A 25,042-nucleotide genomic window follows, 5' to 3' on the forward strand; every position below is an offset into this window, starting at 1 on the left:
TCTTGTAGGAAGCCCAATATATTTGGAGGGGCCTTCCCCGTATGATATCCTCAAGGTCCTGGAGAACCAGCACTTCAAACAGTTGTGAGTATTTAGATTAAAGCAATGACTTGATTTCTTCAAGTTAATACTTTGACCACTGGCCATACAGTAGATGTCCAAGCAGTCTTTCAAGCTGTGAATCTCCTTTAAGCTGACTTCAGAGAAGAGGAGGTAATTGTCTGCGAACATACAAGAGATAAGTAAGGGGTCGTGCAGTTTCTAATCTTCATGCCATGAATCAGATATCAAGCTTTTGCTTGATCAAGAAGGCTACTAAGAGCTTGTAAACATAAAATGAATAGGGCAGAGGAAAGAGGATCCCCGTGCCTTAATCGTTTAGAAGACTTCACCTTGCACCTTTTAGCAACATTAAATAGAATTGAGTATGAAACCATGGTCACACATTTCATACTAAGAGAAACAAATTTAGAGTTGAACCCCATATGAAGCAACAACCTCTCTAAAAAAGGTCATTCAATTCTATCATAGGCACGCTTCATGTCAATTTTTAGAACAACTCACTTCTTTTTTCCTTGTCTTCATTCGTTTGATATAATGGAAAGCTTCATGAACTTGGAAGATATAATTTGAAATCATACGCCCTGGAATGAAAGCAGATTGGATTGATGAGACGATCCTAGGAAGGATATCCTTTAGGGGACATAGATATCGTTGGCATTCATAATGGGGTAAATTACAATTTATAATAGAGTTACCTCACTTTAGGGTATTTACATTTAAGGTACTTATATTTAAGTACAGCGAGAAAAAACATTTTACTATATATTACCATATCATAATGCATGAAATGATCAAAACACTAGAGGTTTTTGTATTTATCAAAATCTTTAAAACATTATAGTTGGAATGATAGATTGTGAATATTTCATGTAGCATTTTAAGTCACGAACATCATTGAACAATGTAGTTTAAGATCGTACCATTAATAGTTAAAAAATAAATATATCAATTAGAAAGATATGGTTCAATTATAATATTTTTAAATATTTTGATTAATTTGAATTGTGGTCGTTCAGCTGTTATTTAAGTCATTGTAAACACAATGATACAACTTGATCTAATATTAGTCTGCTAATAAATTTATAAAACATTGTTTTTGGTAACTATTTATGTAACTTTCAATTGGAAAGACCATTCAACAATTATATTTTAATATTATTGAACTTTTAATTTGCATAAAGCTTTTAATTTGCATAATCCCCCAACCCCTCTGTCTCCTCCTCCCCACCCCACCCCACCCCACCCCTCCTCTCCCCTCCCCTCCCCTCCCCTCCCCTCTTTGCATCTCCCACTTACCCTGCCCTTTCTCCCCTTCTCGACCTTTGCATTCCCCTCTCTCTCCACACCCCTGCCTGCCCTACCATCTTTCTCCCAGCCCTGCCTCAATGTCCCCCTCTCTAGATCTTCCTCTATGCCTAAATAGGACAAGTTGCAACCAAGTCCCACAAAGGAACCACCCTATTCATCTTTTCCTTCTCTGTTTTTGGCCAGTTGAAAATGGATAACCATGTCAAAATTCAATGAGCAATTTAGATTAATTTGACGCCAAATCAATATAATCAGAATGTGAGAAAAAGGTTGGCAAGCACATAGCCACGTGCATCTTACCACAACCAAACTTTCATTTCCGTTTAATATATAAGAAAACGATGAGTTCCCTTCACACACAATGAATAGAGAACCTCTTATTCCACAGGATATGAAATGAACCCAAGGAAGACATTTTGGACAAGAGACAAGTGAAGAAAGTTCATGGATGACAAAAAAGAAAACATAATAAAACAAAAGGGGCCGGGGGAGTGTTCTTAGTCTAGAAGCATGGCCTACACCAACAACTCTCTATGCCTATCTCTTTCGTCCTTCAAATAACAAATATGTCATTTCATAAAGGGAGAAGAGAGAGATACATGGGAATGCTGACGTAGACTATGCTCCTAGGGTTTGAGCTCCTCTAGGACGCACCCCTAAGCTCAACGATGTCTGACACTCCTAGAGGTCAACATGTGGCCGAGGTGCCATTTGAATGACGAGGATTGACGCACACACCTTGGAAATCCTTATCTTCATTGATTATACACCACACTTAGATGTGCACATCCATCCTTACCGTCTGAATGACACCTCGGCCACGTGTCGACCTATGGGGGTGCACCATAGAGGAGCCCAATCCTGCTCGTGGTCTATCCTGGGGAAAAAAAAAATTATCCCAAACGTTAATGCACTTTTTATTTTTTATTTTGATATTTTCTGGAAAGGTAGGGTCGAATCAGTCAATTGACATTCCACCACCCACTTCGGTGAAATTTCTGTTGTGCGTGCTTCTGCAGAATGCAGCAAAAAGATGCAAAGCTTCGGCTTGTTTGAGAAGAAGACTATCAAATGGTTCTTCAGATTTTGGAGGGCTTTGCTGTTCTAAAATGAAATCTAGGGCTTTATTTTAGTTTATCTGCATCTCTATCAGTTCGTTTTGAACACGCTGTAGAGCTTGGAATCCGTGGATTGAGGAATGGAAGCTCCATTTATCAGTCGATCTAGATTATTTTATGGCGAAAAATCGTCGTTCTTTGTCTCCCGCTGTCGTCAACTGAAAATCTCAGTCAGCACACCACCTAAATTTATGTGCTATCGTAGTCGAATTAGGACAAATTGCCCCGACCCTTTTATTTCGAGAATTTCATGCACGCCGAGATTACAGGAAGCTAAGGTGATTAATGGCGAGCTTTATTTGAAGCCAGCGGATAGAGAAAACGAGGGTGTGATGGTTGGAGATTCTATTACGGATCGGAACTTTGATTTATTGGAGCTTTTGTTCAAGCGTGGATTTGTTTTTGGTGCAATGGTTTGTGGGATTTTTGTGCTTGGTTGCCAAAGAGTTCTTGCGATGGAAGTGGTTGTTGATGCGGGCTACAGAGTTTTTGGACAGAGCGGGCTGTTACTGAGAGGAGCTTGGCCCAAAGTGTTGAAAATTCTATGCGTTTTCAAAGAGCAAGGTTTGGTGTTAGCTGCGCTTTTGGGTCTCTCTGCATTTTTTTCATTGGCTGAGACTTCGATAACGACTCTATGGCCTTGGAAGGTACGCAAATTTCTCAGAATTGGGTTTTCTTTTTAAATTCTCTTATTGATGGTGTTCATAGAACGAAGGAGGCGTGAGAGGTACCTCATTCCTGCATGCACGCACATCAGCATAGGTAAGCAGATAAGCATGTGCATGCACCACAAACTACAGAAGTAGCAAAAAGAGAGAAGCCTAGTACTACTGAAATTCAGACTAAAAATGAGGAAACAAGCTTCATGCGTTCTTATTCCATAACCCAGTTCCTTTTAATGCTCCTATCACATTGTGATTTCCGTGAGGATAACCTACTGTCAATGTTCTTCTTTGCCATTAGATTGCTGGAGGGGACTTTCCCCAGTGAGGCTCAGTGGGGCCTTAAGTGTGAAGTCGGCCACAATCTAATGTGAAAATGGGGTCATTGCCAAATCAGTTTCCTTCCCTCCCTGCTTGATATGGCAAGTCAAATCTTCTGTAGTTGTACCCGCAATCAAATAATCTGGAAGGAAACTGTTGACATGTTGAAGAAGTAAATTGAACTAGGATATACATTGCAGCAATAATTGCTGAAGCTATTACGAAGCTTTATTCCTTTCAGAAGCACATAATCAGACGTGTCCTACCAGAATGACTTTTTGGGTGTTGGATTTGGAATAGTTTGGTATTGTCTAGAGATGTTAATCTTTATTATCAGAGCTGTCAACCTTGACCTGGATTTGACCTGATTAAGATGGAGTGGGGCATGTAGAGGACTGCCCAAACCCGCCCAATCATAATAAACATGCTCTGCTCTGCATGCCAGAGCAGCCCGTTTAATAGTTGGGTTTTCTGATGGACATGTAACTCTAGACCCTTTAGCTCAACCCTCCTGAACTAGTTTAATTTGCCTCCTTTAATTATTATTTTCCTCCTGTGTGGGTTTTTTTTTTTTGGGGGGGGGGGGGTTGGCTGGATATATAGCTGGAAGAGTTGGCAAAAGTTATTGGACCATGATGTTTATGAGTACACCGAAGAACATAAAAAGTTGTCTAAGAATTAGATATAAGACAGAAAGGTAAAGAGAAAGAAGGAAAAAACAGATTTAGTATAGGATCAATATGTAGAAAAATTAAATAATGGGACGCATGAATCTTAAATGTTTTCTTCCCAATGATTTGAGAGAAGAAGGATCTTAAAGGATTAGTCTTTGAGAACTTAGGATGGATTGCGCCTGCAAAAATTATTTTAGTAGGCATCATGGAATATGGGGGTTTTAGTTGCAACATGAAGTGGGAGATAGAACATACATTTTGGACATGTAATTTATTTAGTAATTCTTAGAAAATAGAACATGACAATGTCAACGACTCAACAAGAACAGGGGAGTCTAGATCTATTAGATTTGGCAGTTGAATGGGTGTGTTGGGTCTTTGGTTTAGTGGTTCTACCAATGTAATAGTTATGGTAAATGTGGATTGCTGAAATTGAAAGAAGCGAGAGGAGGACAATACTCAATATCTTTAGGTCCAAGGATGAGGTGCTCAGGTGCTTTTCGTAGATTTTTTCCCATTTTGATGACCTGTCGACCAGATGATTTGAGATTAGGATTTGTTATCGGTGGAGTCTGAATTTGGTTTTAAAGAGTGGGACTTTCTACTGTCTCTATGTGCTGATATTATTATCATACTCCAGTCTTTCCTCCAAGGATTGGTGTCTCCTTCATAATCCTTTATTTTGTTAACATGTTGACATACCATGTGTGTTGATTTAGATTACTATCAAGTAATAATGTTCCACAAAATTGAATCCCATGTATTTATATTGTTACTTGCAGCTATGCCAAATGCTCAATTTGATTTGCATTTAAAATTTTTGATTTGGAATTGATGAGCTCCTCTAGAAAGGCATTGTTTTCCACCTTCTCAAAACTCTGTATTGATCTGCTGAAAAATTTCTGTATGCTAAATGAGAGCAGTTGTTGCTTGTGAAGCAGGCCATGATGAGTTTCTTTCTTTTTTCTTAGATGATCCATCATCCACCCTATTGAGTTCTTTGGTCACATTGTTTATATAAGATCTGTATATGTTTCTTTATCAGGTGCGTGAATTGGCTGAAAAAGAGCCTGAAAATGGTGTCTTCAGAATGCTTTCTAGTGATGTAACCCGGTTCCTGACAACTATTCTTATTGGCACCACGTACAATTTTTACATAAATTCTATTTTTATATTTTCTTACATTTGAATTTCTTTTGTTGTTTCATCCCAACCTCGGAAATGCTTTCTTATATGTTTGTTTTATGATTTATCTACTCAGTGTGGTTAATATTGGAGCTACTGCACTAGTCACAAAGGCAGCAACAAAAATGTTTGGTGAAGCTGGTGTTAGTGCTGCAACTGGAGTTATGACTGTACGTCACAATTTCTTCCATCAATTGAATCTCAAACATGTGAATGGTTCAAGTTCCCACAATGTTGAACATTCTTTTGGTGCTTGAATGGGCATGGTTTTTGGTTCCTACCATCTAGCTCAAAGATCTTTTTCAATATGCTCCTTGTCCCTCCCAAGGGTCATAGACTTAGTTTGACCTTACATGCTTTGTCCAATTTTGCATTTTACTACTACTTGTGAATACCATTTGATTAGGAATTTAGTACTCACTCTTGTGAGTGATAGGAAATACTGCTATAATCCCTTTGCATGTAGTTCCTTGACCGTCTTCAGACATCCTTTTTGTTTCACTGTAGTAAATTATATCTTTCTAATGATTAATTTTAGATATTAATACGCGTTAATCTTACCTTTCCATTGTCTGGAAGAATGTGAAACCTGAATTTATTACCTAATCATTATGTTGTTGGATGAATTGTGTATGATGGAATTAATAGTAAGTTAAAACTTAACTGCTCAAATCAAAAGATGAATGCAATGTTGTAAGGCAATGCAAGACACAATTGAAAGAAGGGGGAAAGAGACAATGAGTTACAATAAGATTTAGAATGGTTCGGTCTCTTGCCTACATCCACCCGCATTTGGACTTTTCATTAAGTCATGTTTGGGCACTTATGAGGCTAAGTCTTGTGGGTCTAAGAGCTACGAGTATCACTCTACAACTTAGGAAAATAACATGCATTACAAGTTTAAACTAATTCTCAAGTCTTCAACGCCAATGATGAACATCCATGGAGATGTCCTAGCCACTTAAGCTTTGAGTTGCTTTCCACTTGGTCTTACAGAAGTGAAGCTTGATCTTCAGATAGGCTTTTCAACTTCATGCCACCATGATGTCGTCCATGCTTGATTTGGATCTTCTAATTTGTGAAGTTTGCTTGGCGACTACATCCACTTGCTTGGGCTTGTTTTCCATGCAACTTCTTGATGGTTGAGAGGATACCAACTGTCCTGTCATACTTAGGCTTTTTCATCAACAAACACAAGTTAGTAATCACTAAAAACATAGTTAATGTAATGTCTCAACATATGTACCGCTTTTGTATTAGTCTCTCTTCTGAGTTATTAAACAAGTTGAAGTATTTTGAACTGACTAGGGCTGTTGATGTGGAATCTTGTCCTTTCCAGTCCATAGAGTTGAAATTTTCCTATTTTTATTTTTCAATTTTTATGGCATGAAGTTCGGGTTTCGTTAATGTTGTGGAGCTATGTGAGCTTTACCTCTTTATTGTCAAGGCATCACCTAGATGACAAAAGAACCCTTAAGGCCCTAAGTGACTGTTGGGGCTGCAAGTTTGGCTGGGAAAAAAAAACCACAATCAAGCCCGAGCCTTCCTTATTTCTTCTGTTCTTGGGCTGGGATTTCCAGCCCGTGGGCCAGGCTAGGGTTGAGAAAACCCAACCAAAGGTTGGTCTGGGCTGGGCTGGCTTGCGCTGAGGCATCAGTCCTGGCCTCCTAGCCTGAATTCATATAGGTATTAGGTATATAAAATATGGTATAAATATGGGATTACATGTGCCATTGAATAAGTATCTAGAGAAGACCCAACTTGATATGATAGAACTTCTACAACAACAAACATTTACATACATGACCCAACCGGGCACATGTTGTCGATAGAACTTTTACTTTCAAACAATATTTTTTTTTGATATGCAGTTTGCAAGAAGTATGAAATAGGGGTGCTTTGACTGCATTCATGTTGAGCTGAAGCTGACCCAACCTGGCCTGAAGTTGGGCTGGGTTAGGGTTGGGAGATCCCAGCCTATCCTCAGGTTGGGTCAGGCTAGGACTGGGTCTGGGTTTTCAGAAGCCCAGTCCAGCTGCCTGCCTTGCACCCTTAGTGAGTGGTTGCCTTGAGTGTCAACGAACCTAGACCAGACCTACTGACCTAGGGTAAAAAGGGAAAGAAGAAGAAAAACAGGAAAGACGATGAAGAAGAAAAAGGGGATAAGGGAAAATAGGAGAAGAAGTAGAAGACAACTGGAATTGGCATAAATTACAAGTGAATATGGTGCTCACCTTGGCATCGCCTAGGCATCCAGGCAGCTGGCCACTGCCTTGACATGCTGTGGCATCATGACAGCTATGCTTACCCCTCTTCACCTTTTAGGATCTCTGTTAATACGAATTTTTTGCATCTCCAAACCCACCCTTTTGTTAGTTAGTATTAAGAAAACAGCATATGATGGTTGGACAATATCTATAATCGACATCTTTGTCAAAAAATAGAGTTATAGTTACCTCTGAATTTACCTCTTCCCTGCTCCCTGAACTCTTTTAGGGCCAAGACCCAGTCCAACAAATGGTGCTGACTGAAGCAGAAATCTTCCGAAGAGACATTCTTTTTCTTAGAAGAATATACTGTAGTTGCATTCTTTCCGTCTTCCCCATAGATTAGCAAGTGGGATCAGCTCCCAAAACCATCTTGCACCTAGGCCTAGACAGGGATCAATGGCCATGATTTGGAAACGTTTTTTTTTTTTTTTGGGGTACTTTAGAAAAGTTTTTATACACTAAAATGTGTGCTAAAGTGGCATCCTAATACTTCAAAAACATCTTTTCCTCCTCTTGGGGCCAAGGGAACCAATGCTGTATTTAAGGTTCATAGCTATTTGCTCTCCCGCTACGCTAGCACTTAAGAGACTATCTTAACCAAGAGTGAGGGATCACAATAAGGAGTTTCCAAAGTAGGCAGTACTGCGGTACCAGTCCATGACTACCATTTCTGTAACAGCATTTCCCTGCCCCCAGCCATAGAGGAGAACCGGGCATAAATGCAAGTGGTCACAAATGATTAGAGGAGAACTGCCTAGGATTCCAATAGGTTGGTATGCGGCTCATAGGTTGCTCATGCTTCCCAAACGCCTAAGAAGCCTATAAGAGTTATCTTTCTCTTTCTCGATGTTTTTGTCGGAATAGAATCCGCTGTTAGCAGAAAATCCATTGTGTCAGTGAATTAAGGTGCGTAGCTTGGCTTGTTAGTAGAGAAGGGAGTTGAGTGCTCATATATCAGTGCGTCACTTTGGTTGGGCAATGTTAAGCTGATTCGCTTCTAGGATGATGTTTGGCTGTGCCACTCTCCTCAGAGATGCATGATACCACCATTATGGATAAGAATGGAAAGGGAGGAGGTTTCCATGTGAATTCTGGTTCATCAAACCACAACAGAAAAAGGTTCCTTTTGACGTGAACTACATTTTTTTTTTCAAGGAAGATAGCTAAAAGTTCTTCTTCTTGATTAGTATTTTCTTTAACCCCAAAGTACTGAAACTTTCTTCTTGTAGTTGTTTTTTAATTTTGAGAAAATCTTCAGCATCAAATAAGGTCGTGGTTTAATTCATTGAAAAACTCAACTAAACTAAATTTTTTCCTGAATGATGTCAGGTTGCCGTTTTGCTCCTTACAGAAATCACTCCAAAAAGTATTGCTGTTCACCATGCCACAGAGGTTGCTAGGTTTGTGGTAAGGTTCAAAATTGGGTCCCCCCTCTTGAAACTGAAATAAAATATTGCATTTAATGGTAATTGATGTGCTCTTTAATTTAAACTTATTGTGTTTTTTTGATTCCCCCCATCTTTCCTTTCTAACTATCACACTTCCATATACGAGGATTGTACAATTTATTTAACAAGTTTTGTCTGCAATTCCTCTAGGTCAGACCAGTGGCATGGCTTTCCTTGGTATTGTATCCTGTGGGAAGAGTTGTCACTTTTTTATCGATGGGAATGCTTAAAATGCTCGGGTTGAAAGGGAGAAGGTGTGTTATGTGTTTTTTCCTTCTTTATGTTATCATGATTCTTCTTTAGGTATTCCTTAAGTGGTAATATACATTTTTAAATATTTATTTAGTAGGTAAATCTTCTTACTTTTGGATTATACCTGAGCATAATTTTGTTTGATTTCATTGATATTGGTGGAAAACGGTATATAATTTTGAAAGGCAGAGAATGAACTATGAAACTAGAGTCTAAAGAATATTTCAGGTGTAACAACCCCAAACCCGGACAAGGTATAAGGTACTGCCCTCAGGGGCACTGGTCAGAAATCACCATTCACATTTGTATAATAACCCAACTCCCATCCATCACATACATACAGAGCGGAAGACTTAACAACACTTGGAGCTGGATTTAAGGTTTACGCATTGTAGATACAATCTACTGGTGGCAAATACTAAAGTTTAGTGTAGTTAGTAAAAGTTATACTACATCAAAAGATTGTATTATCATATTGTTGATCCAAACATCATAAGTTCTCATGACCTATCTCTAAGGTCAGTGCACCAGGTGCACTCACAGCTTGTAGAGTCTGGAGCTGTGCACACCTCTCCTTTGAACTCATCATCTGAAAAGAATATTTATAAAGGGATGAGCCAACAACTCAGTGAGGAAAATATATTACAATACAATCAAGTGCTCATGTGCTTCATTAACAATGTACAGATAAGCATACAACATTTTACTGTTAGGTTAGATCTTAGTCAATATTGTGAAATATCGATTGTGCGCATAATAGTTGAGGTTAGCTTGGCCTCCTATCGTCTATTCAACTCTTTATCCCAGTATTGCAGCCAGAGAGAGGAATGACACGGCTCGTACTCGTAATCTCGTATCGCATACATGATTTTACCGAGTCCTTAGCTCGTCCACATACAGGATTTTACCGAGTCCTTAGCTTGCTCTCGTATCACATACAGGATTTTATTGAGTCCTTAACTCGTCTACATACAGGATTTTACCGATTCCTTATCTCGCTCTCGTATCACATACATGATTTTATCAAGTCGTTAGCTCGTCCACATACAGGATTTTACTGAGTCCTTAACTCATAAAAAACCTCATCCAATACATCGTGGAGGGTATTATTGTAATAGTTCCTATTTTGGAACATTCTTCATATCTGTTATAAATAAATCATGGAGGGCTATCACATTGATAAGTCATTCCAATTATTCCTTTAATATTAAAAATAGAAAAGAATGACAAATCGTAGTGGCGGGTGTGGGTTTTAGATGGGGTGGGGTTAAGGGGGTCGCGGGGAGGGTTGCAGAGTATGGTGGGGGGTTGTAGAACAGAGGACAGGGCTGGGCGGGGTGGGGTTACAGGGAAGGGAAGGGAAGGGTCGGGTATAGGGAGGGAGGGCTACGGAGGGTGCAGGGCTGGGCGGCATTTGTGGAAGGAGAGGTTCGCAGAGGGGAGGATGGTGGTGGTCGTGACAGATGGGAGTCTCGGCCAGTTTAGAGCGAGAAGAAGAAGAAAAATAAAGAAGGATTGGGTCCCACTCCTCTGATTAAAAAAAAAAAAAAGAAATTAATGGGAGAGAAAGAAGTAGAAGGGAACAAAGGTTGCCAGTGTTGTGTGTGCCACGTGTTGCCTATCCAGGGTTACAGAAGAGTAACTATTCTCCTTGGTCCAGGAGATGATCCGGACTCGTCTGTGTGACCCTCTTTGTGTTTGGTGCCCCATCACAAATATTCCTTTTGGCCTCTAGCTTTGTTAGAATGGAGAGGATAATGTTGCATCATAGACTGTCTTTCAGTCTTAACTTTATTATGCTCAATTGCATATCCTGTTGCGTTTTGCTTAAATTTTAGGCATGTATGGTTTGTATCCCTTGGAAGTATTTTAGTTTGAAAACGGTATTATTTTTGGTGATAATTCTTAGCTGTCATTCATGGACCTTCTCTTCGAGAGGCTATTGTGACTCATTTTACTTGTGCTATTTTCTCACACAATTGGCTTCTATTAATGTAGCGAACCATCTGTTACTGAAGATGAGTTGAAGTTGATTTTGCGAGGGGCAGAGTTGAGTGGAGCAATAGAGGAGGAAGAACAGGTAATTGGGTAGACTTGTTTGAGTGAGTTTTTAGTCTTAAGTTTGTGCCTATTCCTGGTTAATTGTATGCTATTTCTTGGTTTCTTCTAGTTCGAATATCTATAGAATTTAATTCCTTACAGAAATTTAGGAACTGACAAAAAATAAAAATAGAAAAAGCTATTGCAGGCTTGCATATTATTGCTAATCGGGACAAATTGTAATAATATGTCCACGATATGGGGGAGCTGGTGGAGAGTTTCCAATTCAAAGTGGGCTTCTTACTATCCAAAGTTCGTGGTTAACCCTTTGCAGCTTGCTACCTAGACTAGTTACTTAGGGAGCCTAAGATTGAATATGTGGGTAACAGTTTGGCTTCTTAGAAAGGCAACTATTTGTCAAAAGGTGACAGATTGATGCTAATAAATTCTTGTTAGGCCAGCATCCCAACTATTTCCTGTCATTATTTAACCTGTGTTTGTTGCTAATTGGGGGGGGGGGGAGAAATTTAGGGGGATTTTCTCTGGAACAGTGGGGAGGATATGAACTAATTCCACTTGGTGGAACAGGATTTAGTTTGTAACATAAAAATTGAGCTGGGGGTTTGCAAGGCGATTCTCATGAACCCTCCTAATGTAAAGCTAGTCTAGCTAACAGCCAAGGTTCACTTGTTGACAATAAATTATATCAAACACTCACAACTGACAGACAGAATTTTTCTAACAACATAAAGATCAGACTTAGCAGCCCTTGGACTGTAAACACAGTAAATAAACCAGGTCTAATACCTAGGTATAGGCAGCAAACAAATAAGACCAAGATAGGTCTATCACAGGCAGTAAATAGGTCACAAAAACCCAGAATTACATGAACACCAGATCAGCATCAATCAGCAATCTGATGGGACTCAAACTCCCATCTAGTTTAGGCTCTACGGGTGTGAATAAACCCTCCAAATTTCAAGCCAAACTAATCGCCAGATATGGAGATACTTCAGTTCTTGATGTCAGACCCAGAATTAGTAAGTAATGTAGGGAGGCAAACCCAGCACTCGATTAACTCCAAATCACCATCGAACAGCAGGGCTTGGTTGCTGATTTGAACCTCCAAAGATGGGCAGCAACTGAGCACAGATAGGGGGATCAATGGCCTTAAGATTTCAGCAGAGAAACCTTCAGAAACCTGAGCCGCAGGGGTAGGGTGATGCTTTCTTCAGTCAGCAACTATGTCAGCAGTACAATAGATATTCTGTTCAACCAATGGAATCTCAGAAGCAGCTTTTAGATCTTGGTTGATCTTAGATGTACAGGGAGTAGAACTCAGAACATGCAACTAGAAAAGTGTCTCAGTTGGGTGAAGAAGAAGAAGAAGAAGGGTAGTCTCTCTCAGACTAGGGCATCTCACCCAAGGCTTCTCACCTTACAGCATCTCACAGGAATCCTTTGCACAAAGCAAGTCTTATTTAATTAATCGAATTCATGGGGAGAGACTCTAAGGTCTCGATTACATATAGTGCAATACTTACTAAAAACAAAAATAGAAGCAACTAGGAAAGCGCTAGAAGTCTCTTACAAAGAAACTTTGAGACTTGCACGCTAAGCTAACTAACTTCATGGCTGAGAAATAAAATAGAAGATTTTAGGCTGACCAAAATAGAAGGAAAAACAAATCAAAAAACCACATTCAAATCTTGGCCAGCTCTTGCCCATGAACTAGTTTTGGGTGATCCAGAAAACACCCATCTGATTGGCTGGCCCAGCCCAAGGCTGTCTGGCCCTATGGGCCCATGGGTCTGGTCCACTTATGGTGGATCATGGGCCAGACCCTTATGATTCTTGCGGCTGTACTTGCGGTCCAAGAATCTATCTACATCAGCTCCCCCCTTCTTAAAATCATTTAACTTTGACGGATGAAGGAATGACATATGGCGCTCATAGATATCCGGGTATAAACGTCTGAAATCGTCGGCATGGATTCGCGTACAGTCAAGCTAAGTTCATCCTCTCTATTTGACAAGGAAAGAGTAGTAGCCTTTGCCACCCCACATCGTAGTAAACTTGTTGACGAGAACATCTTCTATCTCTTCGTCGATTGGAGCTGTAAATTGGGGAAGCTGTAAAGTTTGCACAGTTGTCACCCTCGTCCGACTGATAACCCACATATAGAGTAAGGTCAGCCACGTTAAAAACCTTGCTAATCTTCATATCTGGTGGTAACTCTAACATGTAGGCATTAAGGCCAATTTCAGCACTTTAAACAGATTCATTTTGCGATTGTGATTGGCAGCCGGAGGAAGTCGTTCCGAAGCTATACGGACCATAACCAAATCTTCTGGATGAAATTCGACGAAACAACGATGTCGGTCAGCGGCTGCCTTGTATCCATCATTACTAATGGCAATGCGACAACGAACATCGGTATGAACCTATGTGATGTGTCTCAGAAACTCATCCACCTCAACACTAACCCGTACGTGAGGGGGTAATGGTACCATGTCAACGGGTCTTCGTGGTTGAAGACCTAGCACGTTCTCAAAAGGTGTGCAACCGGTGGTGCAATTGACGGAACTGTTATAGGCGAACTTGGCAATATCAAGACTTGAGGGCCATGTTTTCTCATGATCGCGAACAAGACATCGAAGAAGGTTGCCAAGGCTTCCATTTACTACCTCGATCTGACCATCCGTCTGTGGGTGGAATGCCGAAGAAAATTTTAACTTTGTGTTCGTCTTCATTCAAAGGGTCTTCCAAAAGTAACTCACAAATTTCACATCACGATCAGACACTATGGATTCCGGCAGCCCATGTATTCATACCGCCTCTTTGAAAAATAGTTTGGCTATATGCCTCGTGTTGAACGTCTTTCGACATGGTATGAAGTGGGCCATTTAGAGAACCTGTCCACCAACACAAAAATAGAGTCATGCCACTCTCGTGTTGACGGTAAGCCAAGGATAAAGTCCATGCGGATATGTAACCACAGTGCATGTGGTATGGGTAGAGATTTAAACCTGTATTGTGCTTCTCTCCTTTGGCAAGTTGGCAAATGCGGCATCATTGTATCACATGCTGAACATCTCTCTGTATGCGTGGCGAATAGTACAAATCAGCCACTTGTGACAAGGTCTTGTCCTTGCCAAAATGTTCCCACCCATGCTGCCTCAATGTAGCTCTTGAACAAGGTGCTACCGCAAAGATGTGTTAGGAATGCACAGGTGCGTCCCTAGGAAAAGAAAGCCATCATGTATTGAGTACTTTGCATCAGTACCTCTCTGTTAAATTTCATATACAAATCGGTATCAGATAAGTACTCATCTTTAATATGATCAAGGCTCGTGCTATTGGCTGTGAAAGTATTCAACATAAGCACTTTCCGACTTAACGCCAGCTACTTGGTTCTCCTTTCCAGCTTTATACTTTATGGAGAAAATGAACTCTTGGAGGTAAGCAATCCATTTGGTGTGTCGGTTTCTTATAGACCCCTTAGAGTGTAAGTGTAAGTACTATAGAGCCTCATGGTCTGAATAGAGTATGAACTCCTTGCCAATGGGATAGTGCTTCCAATGCTTGAGAATCTGAATTATGGCATACAACTCTTTGTCGTATGTGGAGTATTGCTTCGTAGCTTCATTCAACTTTAACTATAGAATGCGATAGGGTGCCTCGCTTGCATCAAAACACCTCCAGTCCCAACATGGGATGCATCAGTGGCCACTTCAAAGATACAATCAAAATCGGGTAAGTGAAGCACTGGAGCTTCTGCCATCTCCTGTTTCATCAATGCAAAGGCCTTTATGGCAGCCAATGTCCATTGGAATTTGCCTTTACTCTTCTTCATGCACTCGGTAATAGGTGCCGTAATAGTGCTGAAATTCCGAATGAAACAGCGATAGAATGATGCTAGGTCGTGGAAACTTCTGATCTCAATCAAAATTTTGGAAACATGCCAATTTATTACTCTTGATCTTCTCAGCGTCAGGCTCCACACCTTGAGACAACACAATAAACCAAGAAAAACCACCTTAAGTAAAATAAATGAACATTTCTTAAGGTTGATGAAGAGCTTTTCAGCACGCAACACTCTCATCAGTCATCAGACGCCTCCGATGGTCTGGGTGTTCATCTTGCGCTTTGCTTTATATAAGGATGTTGTTGAAGTACAACCCGAGAAATTTGCCAATAAATGGTCGGAGCACTTGTGTCATGACTTGCATAAAAGTGCTCGGAGCATTGGTAAGACCAAAGGACATAACTTTCCACTCGTACAGTCCGTCCTTGGTAATTACACAGACTAGCAGCAGAACCAAAAATAGCGAGGTTGAAACAAGAATTGGCAACTATCAAAATAGGAACATCGCAAAATAGTAACTTCTCAGATTTAGCAGTTACTAACAATAGAAACCAAGTTCAGAAAACAGAAACTGATGGAAAATAGAAATAGAGGCAAAATAGAAAGTAACCAGATTTAGAAAGCAGTGCTGGACACAATTAGGAACTGATAAAATAGTAACCGGCAATAGAACTGAGCAGAACTAGTAGCCACAGGTTAAGACAAGATGCATAGACAGGATAACAAGTAATTGCTATAATTGATGGCCTGATTCTGGAACTGAAATAGAGTAGAAGAGTAGATATCAGAATATGCAACTGATAGAAGACATAACTGAGTAGCAATTATTTGTATAGTTAAAGCCTCAACAGGACAGAACAGCTCTAGTATGCACAGGGATCAAAGTATGCAAACAAACTGACCTGAGAAGATGGAACAATAATAGAAAAGATAATGAAGAAAAAGGATAGAAGGAAGGAAGGATATGTTAGGCATGGAAGAACTCGGTCGAAACCACTGGTTTCGACTGAGATATCTCGGATTCCCAAATTTACGAGATGAAATCTATATGTAGTACTTTTTCGACCAGGTTTCGACATGTTTCGACAATATTTCGGGAAATCTCGATAGTTTCAACCAGTTTTGGGTCTTTTGACCAGCCCATCACATGTCAAGTTTTGCCCAAAAAATACCAGGTTTAGACCAGTTTCGACCAAATTTCGGTTTCTGGCTGGTCGAAACCTAGGTCGGCTCCCAGTTTTTTTATCCTTGATGTTAGGCCTTTCATCTAACTATGGAGAAGGTCTCTCACCAACTCCAGCCTTGGCATCCCACTAAGGTTTCCCTACTGCATCTAATGTAAGGCTAGGTTACTAGTCCCAAAAACCCACAAAATAAAAAAATTGGAATAAACTAAGAATTAGAAACTTAGGGTTTCAAACCAAATCAGTCATGTGATAGTGATCAAACTTGGATTGAGTGTAGAGGTTGGTAAGGGGATCCTTGGCTCCAAATCTTATCCAATTGTCATGGTTGGATGTTGAGGTATAAGAGAAACACCAAATTAGAAGGTTATGGAAAACCCCCAAAACAATTCTGATCTTGGACTCCAATGATAACCAAGTGTAGCCTTGATGGTAGCAGGCTTGCCTGCAAGTTTGGGTCAATCTTGATGGGCAGAAGTGGATATGGAGGGTTCCAGCCTATGTAATGGAGTGGGAGTGAGGATTGAGTGGAGGGAATGAAGGGGGGGAGGGGGATGATGTTCTTCAAAACCTAGCAGGGTTTGTTGATGGAATGGGGAGTTATGAAATTAGAAACTTGCAGCCAAAGGGGTTTTGCAGGGTTACAGCAACAGCTTCAATCAGAGGATCAATTAGCAGCAGCAACAGTTGAGGTGGAGGGATGTCTTCAGCCTTCGGGTGGTGATCTTCAGTAGCAGCAACAGTCACAGGCAGCAGCAGATACTCGAACAGGGAGTAGGAAGAAGAAATAAAGAGAAACGATAATGGGATTTGGCTCTCCCAGCCAGGCTCCTAACAGCCCTTCAAGTCATGCTCATACTTAACAAAGGAAACCATATCTTGCAGCAAGCAAATTTTCATTCAACAGTAAATCGTGGGGAGCCTCTTAAGGGCTGTTACATATAAATAAAAGGCATAACTTGCCCCTCAAGCTTTAACAAAATAGAAACTAACAAAATTTAGTAACTAGGAATCACATGAAATAGAAACTAATATATAGAAACATGAAAATGGAAACTAAATATAATCTTCTCAAGTGCAGCCGATCCTTTCCTTCTTGTCAAAACTGGAGTCTCATGTGGTCCCCACATAGATACTAAGACTAATTGATATTGGCTATGTAAATAAAACCAGATTTAATGGAGAAGATGGAGAGGAAGAAGATGAAGAAGAAGAGAAGTGGCTGTAATCCTTTGGGGAGAACTATCGAATGAAATTGTTCTCCCCTCTTCACCAATATTATTAATAATAGGGTAGAGCTGACACAGAAGAGAAATTCCCAAACTGCCCCTGACTAACAACTCTCATCTTCTAGTTACTGTGAATAGTATGCGGTACTGTTCACTATACTGTTCACGTGAACAGTACCCAAAGCACATTAACAGGCTAAAATACCACCACGGTTCTCCTAAGAATGTTCTCACCAAGTCAAAATAAGGGGCTGTGACACTGTTCACGTGAAAAGTGTTTTAGCCTCTTTTTCTTCATGTTTTGTCCTACAGCAGCATCCCATTGTAGAGTAGTTTTGGATCCCATAAAACCATGCTTCATCTCTTACAGAACTCACAAGCTCAAGGCTAAGTTATTTCTCAAATCAATGGTAGTGGGTATATTCCCCTACTCTTTATTTATACTTCATGGAAATAGCAAAATAGGAATCCCCTATGAATGGTAGGTGGGATCCTTTACAACCTAAGTCTCTCTTCAAAATAGAAGCTATTCTAGAACATTACAAAATAAAAACTATGTTTTTTTTTTTTTTTTGATGGGATAAAAACTATGTACTTAATCCCGTATAGGACTTAAATCCCTAATATTTGGACGAATAGAATTGGCCCATTACAAATGCAAACCCAAAAATATAAAGCCCATGGCCCATACAACCCATTGGACACTCAAAATAACACATATTAGTCTATTCTTGGTCCAGTTTGATGGCCTGGTTTGCTGCTGCCCTTTCTGTTCTCTTGAACTAAATCACCTCCTTATGAAGTGGCTGTGGAGGTGTAAAAAAGTCTGGAAGATAGCCTTTGGAAACAGATTATTATCACAAAGTATTGTATGAACTGTGCTTGGGATACTGCCATACTGGTAATGGCCTTCTGACCCATGGTGTGGGGGGGGGGGTTTGGAAGAGTACTATTCAGCTGCTGGATACCAAGGTTGTAAATTTTGGATTTCAGTGGGATTTCAACCCTTGGCAAACCGAAATGGCCGAAATCCCACTGAAATTTGGTCCATTTGGGTGCCCAAAAAATGATTTTTTGCTCTAAAACTTCAGAGAGTGCCTATTTAAGTATAATTACACATGTTTGAATCATTAGATTGAAAAAGGAAAAAAAGAAAACCCAGTGGTTTTTTAACTATGAACCCTTGGTTGCTAGTGTGTAGTGTAGCCTACTGTATCCTTTCCCCTTTATAACCTATTCTACAGTAATTTAGTCATGCAACACACAAATCTTGAAATGGATGCTCCAATGTCGATTACCAAGCCTTGATCTAGCAGCTAAACAAAGGATTTTGGCCAAAAATCGGGGTTTCCAGATCTTGCGGGTAAAATTAGCGAAAGACTTGAAATTTCAACGTAATGAGTCGAAATTTGGGTTTTATATAGGAGCTTTGTATCGTTTTGCTGAAATGTGGAAGTCTTTCAATTCGCATATCCTTTTGTTTCGGTTTTTGTTGAAACCAAAACTTTTTGCCGAAATTTGGATATTTCGGTTGAAATTTTAAACCAAGCTGGATACTTGTGTATAAAATATAAGAAATGGGGTTGATTTGGGTAATAACGTTAGGGAAGAACCTCTATTTACTTACCTACAAGAATATTTTTATTCACTACTTGTGCGGGATATAAAGAAACAACGGGAAGGCAAATATACATTCCGAAACAAAACAAAGTAAAACAAGTCTAGAACAAGCGTAGCCATATACATTCACCACATCCCAAAAACATGGAAAAATCCAATTTTCCATGAGTTCATCTGGCTGGTTTCTGAAAACTCCTTGCAGATGTTGGGCACATCCATCAAAGTCCTCTGAGAGAAGCTCACAGTATGAGAATGGTGCACCAGCACTCAGAAAAGACTCCTTCACATGTATTGGACACCAAGTATGAGCTTTCAATGGTTGGAACCTTTGGTGTATCCTATTTTCCTCATGCAGTATGGCTGTCAAAATGCTTTATTTACTGAATGTTCTTTTACTTTGGCTTTGGTGTTGAGGTGCTACTGTTTTGGCAATTCTCTTACAGGATATGATTGAAAATGTGTTAGAGATAAAAGATACCCATGTCAGGGAAGTGATGACACCCCTGGTAAATGTTGTTGCAATTGATGTTAGTGCAACACTTACCGATTTCCATAACTTGTGGGTGACTCATCAATACTCGAGGTACTTTAGAGTTGTATATAGTATGCAGTTACTGTGAATTCTTACTTATTTTATATCCTAATTATTATTTGGACACATTCTTAGGGTGCCTGTTTTTGAGCAGCGTGTTGACAATATAGTTGGTATTGCATATGCAATGGATCTGCTGGACTATGTCCAAAAGGTTAGCTAATTTTCTCACGCAAAACTATGTAACCTATTTAATGACTTTAAGAGGCATTCTCATTGCATGCGGAATTGTATTATGTTTGGTCTAAAGGGTGAGCTACTAGAAAGTTCTTTTGTGGAAGATATTGCACACAAGCCTGCATATTTTGTTCCAGGTAAGTATCAGTTTGTAGTTCCATCTTGTTTTATTGTGATGATGATTCTTGTTGTTGTGTATTGATATACATTGTTGTAGCCCTTACTTAACTGCTCGAGCTTTTGGGATAAGTGGTTGTAACATGGTATCACAGCCAGGAGGTCGAGTGTTCGATCCCTGGTAAGTGCGAGGGGTTTTTGTTATGTGTTGTTGTGCACCTTGGTGCACAATAGTGTCACGTGCAGAGCCATGTGTGTGTTTGTGTGTGGGTCTACACGTGTGGAGGTATGTTGTTTATTGATATACGTTGTTGTAGCCCTTAATAGCTCGAGCTTTTAAGTAAGGGTTACAACAATGTATATCAATACACAACATCCCTACACGTGGAGCCCCCCCCTCCCCCATACACACACACACACACAAGGCTTTGCGCATACAGGCACAATTTAAGTATTGGTATCGGGTATTGTATCGGAGGGGTGATTTTACGAGATGTATTGTATTGTGTTATATTGGAGATACACATGGAAATGGTCAAGATACGCATGGAAGTACATTTTTGGAGCAAAAAAGGCTATAAATAAGCAACATATAATATGTATCATGTAAAACACTAAAAAGGAGAACAACGTATCACGAGACAAGTGCATTCAATGGAAATTGTAAGGAGGAGGTTTCTTACATGTAATAGTCTAATACCATAAAGTGTTTCGGGGTGGTTCTAACTCAGATGTGGAAGTCTTTAGGCATAGGAGCAACTTGGATGATGTTGTGCACAGACCGAATATAAGCACAATACTAACCCCCATCGAAATAGTGGTGGTAATGCGTCTCCCACTCATAGTAGAATCGTGTGTACTGATTTGGAGTTACCAATGTTGGTAAAGTACTGAGTTGTGGTTGTGCTTGACCGTGTCCATAACTTCCATACCCCCAAAGAAGCTCTATGTCCATAACCCGAAGAAGTATATTATCCATGGCCTGATGAAGCACCAACGTGATCTGAACTCACGCTTAGTGACTCCTTGCCCCTCATAAGCACATCACGATCATGTGGATCGAGGGCATGCTTACCCTTCTGATTGTAAGCCTGTGGCTTTGGGTGAGCACCACTGCACCGTGATCCTCATCTTGGGTTGCATGTGTGTAACCTGCCTCACATGTGGACTGCAACTCAGCATTAGACTGTGAAGCCCCACCACCACCACCACTACTACCATCACCACCATTATCATCACTATCTTGTTGGGTTCCTCCATACTGAGCATAGGGATGTAAACTGATAGTCGAAAATCCAAATTCGATTTGCATTCTTTTTCGTTTGGGGGTATCCGTATTTGGAAAATTACTATCTGGAAACTATCCGTATCCGTCCGAAAAATTAATCGGATACGAATTCGGAGATCCCAATATTCAATCCGATAGTATCCGATTCGTTTACCTCTCCGTTTATAGACTTAAGTAAATATTAATATTATATATGGTAAAACTTGTAAGTGGACACCTAGACAGCATTAATTTAATTTTAAATTAAAAAAACCATAGTTGAGATGTGGAGTGGAGTGGAGCACTAGGGTTTTTTATTCATTCCTTCTTTTTCGTACTTCAGAATCAGTGTTCTTTCCTCTGTTCCGTCTTCTTCACTTACCCTTTTTGATATCGGTGTTCCTTCATCTTCTCAATATCAGACCTAATATCAAGAGGGAGAAGGCAGGAGGACCCTATTATGTTTGGTCTAAACTGGTTTGGAAAGTTTCTGATCTGGAGGAGGTGCTGCTATTGGGTGGAGGAGCTTGCGGTGGGAATCCCTCTTGTCGCGTCTGCATCCCCTCTCTCTCCTTCTCGTGTTAACTCCTTTGCAGGCATCGAAGTTGCAATATTTTCTGTTCAAAATGCATTTCAAGCCCATGCATCAGAAGTTTGATAAATTTTTGCTACATATATGATGATTTACTGGGGAAATTAGATGCTATGATGAGCAACAAACGCCTCTACTTCACAAATTTGTCCTTTTTACCACTTTCCAACAGATGAGCCATCTTCAAATGTATGCTTTGCAGGTCCTGGTGGTCAGAATCGTGGGATCTCTTCAAGGGAACCTTGTTGCAGGAGATGGGTAATCACATTTCGAATCGAATATCCGGATGTCCAGGATATCCATCATGTTAACGAATTCGAATCTGATCAAGGTTTTACATATCCATTCGGATAAACGGATGGATTTGGATATTGAACTTGTTAAGCGGATTCGGAAATGGAATTGTCATATTCGAGCTGAATTCGAGCCATTTACATCCCTAACTGAGCAACAGACCTCATCCTCCTAGTGTCACCATTGTCAGAGCTACTGGTGTTTGGGTCTTGTGCATGTGTATATGATGGTGGTTGTGTTTCATCATCATCCATTTGTCTAATGATGTTTTCTATGACTGGATCAGGTGTGGTTGTTTGTCGGTCCTCACTCAACTGATCCATTACCAATACCCTATCAATGCCCTCTACCTATAAGAGATCTCTCGAAAGTACTTCACCTAAAGAGGCACTCAAATATTAATTAGTCACTCAAAGAGTCTTCGATACAATCTATTAAACATTATACAATGTATTACTGATCTCATTCATGGCAGTTGTGGCCTTGCAACATCCGGCTCCAATCTATTGAGTGCTTTACATAAGGATTCCACTATAGGGTTGTTATACTGAATAATTGGATTCAAATAATATGTTGCACATGGTTTGCAATTGATATTACTATCTTATTAGTAAATAGTAAGTGTTTAAATGAAAACCTAAGTCATCTACTTGAAAGGAATTATAAGAACACCTGTCCAATGAACATCTTGAACCAACATTCTTTCCCATCGGGTTTCTATAATTTTCAAAAACTTCTTGTTTCCTGTTGGATTGGAGCATATATCTTTTGCTTTTACACTCTTGGCACCCTCTATCTTACCCATGGTTTGCTCCTTATCTCCATCAACTTCTCTAAAAAGACAAAAAGAGTAGCATCACAACGTTTTAAAGTCACACACCCTTTCCCAAAACTTTGTGAATGTGACGAGGTCTTGAACATATCTCCCAATTTCAGACCTTGCGTCAGAATTAGACAACCAGTTGGAAGTGGTAAACATTTGAAGTAGACCTTTCTTCTGGGAACGCAGGCTATATGCAATATAATTTGTGGCAAATCTTATGGCTGCAGGCCTCACTAAATCCCCTCTTATGTGCTCCTCATCAATGCCAAAACTCAACTATGATTGTAATGAAGCTGATGATCCCACCTTGCATCAGTAACCACCTTTTGACCTTGGTTATATCTCCGATGTCCTTGAACATCAAATCAATACAATGTCCAAAATATATGCCCCCTCTTCAACATAAGCATATGTTCGGCCTTCTTGAAATTTGCTGCATTGTTAGTCACTACTTATGCAGCATTCTCTTCCCCTATCTCCTCCACAACCTCATCCATTAACTTATACAAATATATTGCATTATATCACTAGATGCATTGATGGACTTGTGGAAGATCATTCAGCCAGCACAAAAAAAAAGGAAGTTGACGATGGACAATCTCGTCCGTCCACTCCACCTATCACACATTATGATCACCCCATATAGAGGCCATTCTCCTTGAAACTCTCAATATACTCATTCACCTCTTCCACATTGTCATCTTGGTAAGGCTTGACAATCTTATAAGGCGTTGGTGGCTTAACATTTATTCCACAACGCTGAATCTCCTTACCATGGCCTTGAAGCAAGGATCTTTGGCCTTGTGAGATGGAATAAAAAAACTATGAAACCATCTGGAGATTGCTCTACCTATCTTGTCTTTGGCTGAAATCTTTCTTCTATCCTCTGTTGGCTTTCATCCTCGCTTTGTAGGCAGCAGTATCCATGTCATGGATGTTTGGGCTCTTCTTCCTCTTATCCTTGTCACTCTTTGCAAACCGGTCAAACATTTCCCTGACACTGGGTGTGCTGCTACTAAACCCAACAGTCTCCTTACCCTTTTCTTACCTATCTGCGGATGAGATGAGGAGTCAACAACAACTTCACTAGGGTCCTGACGTTGTGGTCGAGAAGATCTAGTGCGTTCTTCCGTTAACCTCCGTCGATTTGGGCTCTCTTTTATGGAGATTTCAGGACATGGGTTTGGCTCTCTTGCAGGGAATTCTGAAGTGGATTTTAATGGGTTTGGTCGCGACACACGATCATGACAAATACAATCCTCTCCTCCTCCCCTACCTCTGTCCCTCAGTCTCTGTGTCCCTATCCCAAACTTGCTACCAATGCTTGGTTCTTGCAAGGAGCTGCTGCTGATTCTTACTACTTCAATTCTCCTTCATCGTCGTCTTCATATTCGTCCTCCTCTTCTCTTGCTTTTGTTCCTGTGAATTGGAACTGGACGACATCATGTGGTACCAGTACCTGATCAAGGCTCAAATTGTGTAAATGCGATGCAGCAAAAAGAGGCCCAAAGTAGTTCAAATTTTCAATGATCGGATTCGGAGATAGATTAGAAATTCTAGGTCAGCATTGTTGTAATCTGCTGCTTCCTTATTCACTGATATCTTGATTTCCTTTGATATCTTGATTTCCTTTGCCAGTGAAGAGCCTCTCTGCGGGGGCACTTGGTTTTTTTGAAGACTGCACCAGGTTCCTTCACAGCAAACGAAGATTCTGATTTGCTCCGTTCAACGTGAGTATCCACCAGGACCAAGGCAGGGCCGCAGGGGTGGGGTGGGGTGGGGCAGACAGCGAACCTTCAATTTCAAGTGCGTGGAATCCACTATCCAGCCGAACTGCCCAAGGGAAAGTGGGAAGGAGGAAGAAGACAAAGCATAGAGTGCCAGAGATTCCAATGTATGGAAATTACAGAATTACCCATCTTCTTATCCATAGTTGAA

The 25,042-nt window shown here is 40.2% G+C and overlaps 1 protein-coding gene across 2 annotated transcripts in view; it reads left to right on the forward strand.

Annotated features, from left to right (window-relative positions):
* The first annotated feature begins 2,446 nt into the window (after nt 1-2,446).
* The window catches only part of LOC122640483 (putative DUF21 domain-containing protein At3g13070, chloroplastic), a 36,550-nt gene continuing 13,954 nt past the window's right edge, over nt 2,447-25,042 (forward strand). The window contains exons 1-9 of one of the 2 annotated variants that reach the window (XM_043833698.1): nt 2,448-3,136; nt 5,192-5,289; nt 5,408-5,501; nt 8,931-9,008; nt 9,200-9,303; nt 11,300-11,381; nt 19,686-19,825; nt 19,910-19,988; nt 20,085-20,148. In XM_043833698.1, coding sequence (XP_043689633.1) covers nt 2,570-3,136; nt 5,192-5,289; nt 5,408-5,501; nt 8,931-9,008; nt 9,200-9,303; nt 11,300-11,381; nt 19,686-19,825; nt 19,910-19,988; nt 20,085-20,148 — 1,306 coding nt within the window. In that variant the 5' untranslated portion in view covers nt 2,448-2,569. Of the gene's footprint in view, nt 3,137-5,191; nt 5,290-5,407; nt 5,502-8,930; nt 9,009-9,199; nt 9,304-11,299; nt 11,382-19,685; nt 19,826-19,909; nt 19,989-20,084; nt 20,149-25,042 lie in introns of both variants that reach the window. The other variant, XM_043833699.1, reaches the window with a different exon arrangement.

This window comes from Telopea speciosissima, chromosome 9 (assembly GCF_018873765.1).
Source record: "Telopea speciosissima isolate NSW1024214 ecotype Mountain lineage chromosome 9, Tspe_v1, whole genome shotgun sequence".
Classification (NCBI taxonomy): Eukaryota; Viridiplantae; Streptophyta; class Magnoliopsida; order Proteales; family Proteaceae; genus Telopea; species Telopea speciosissima.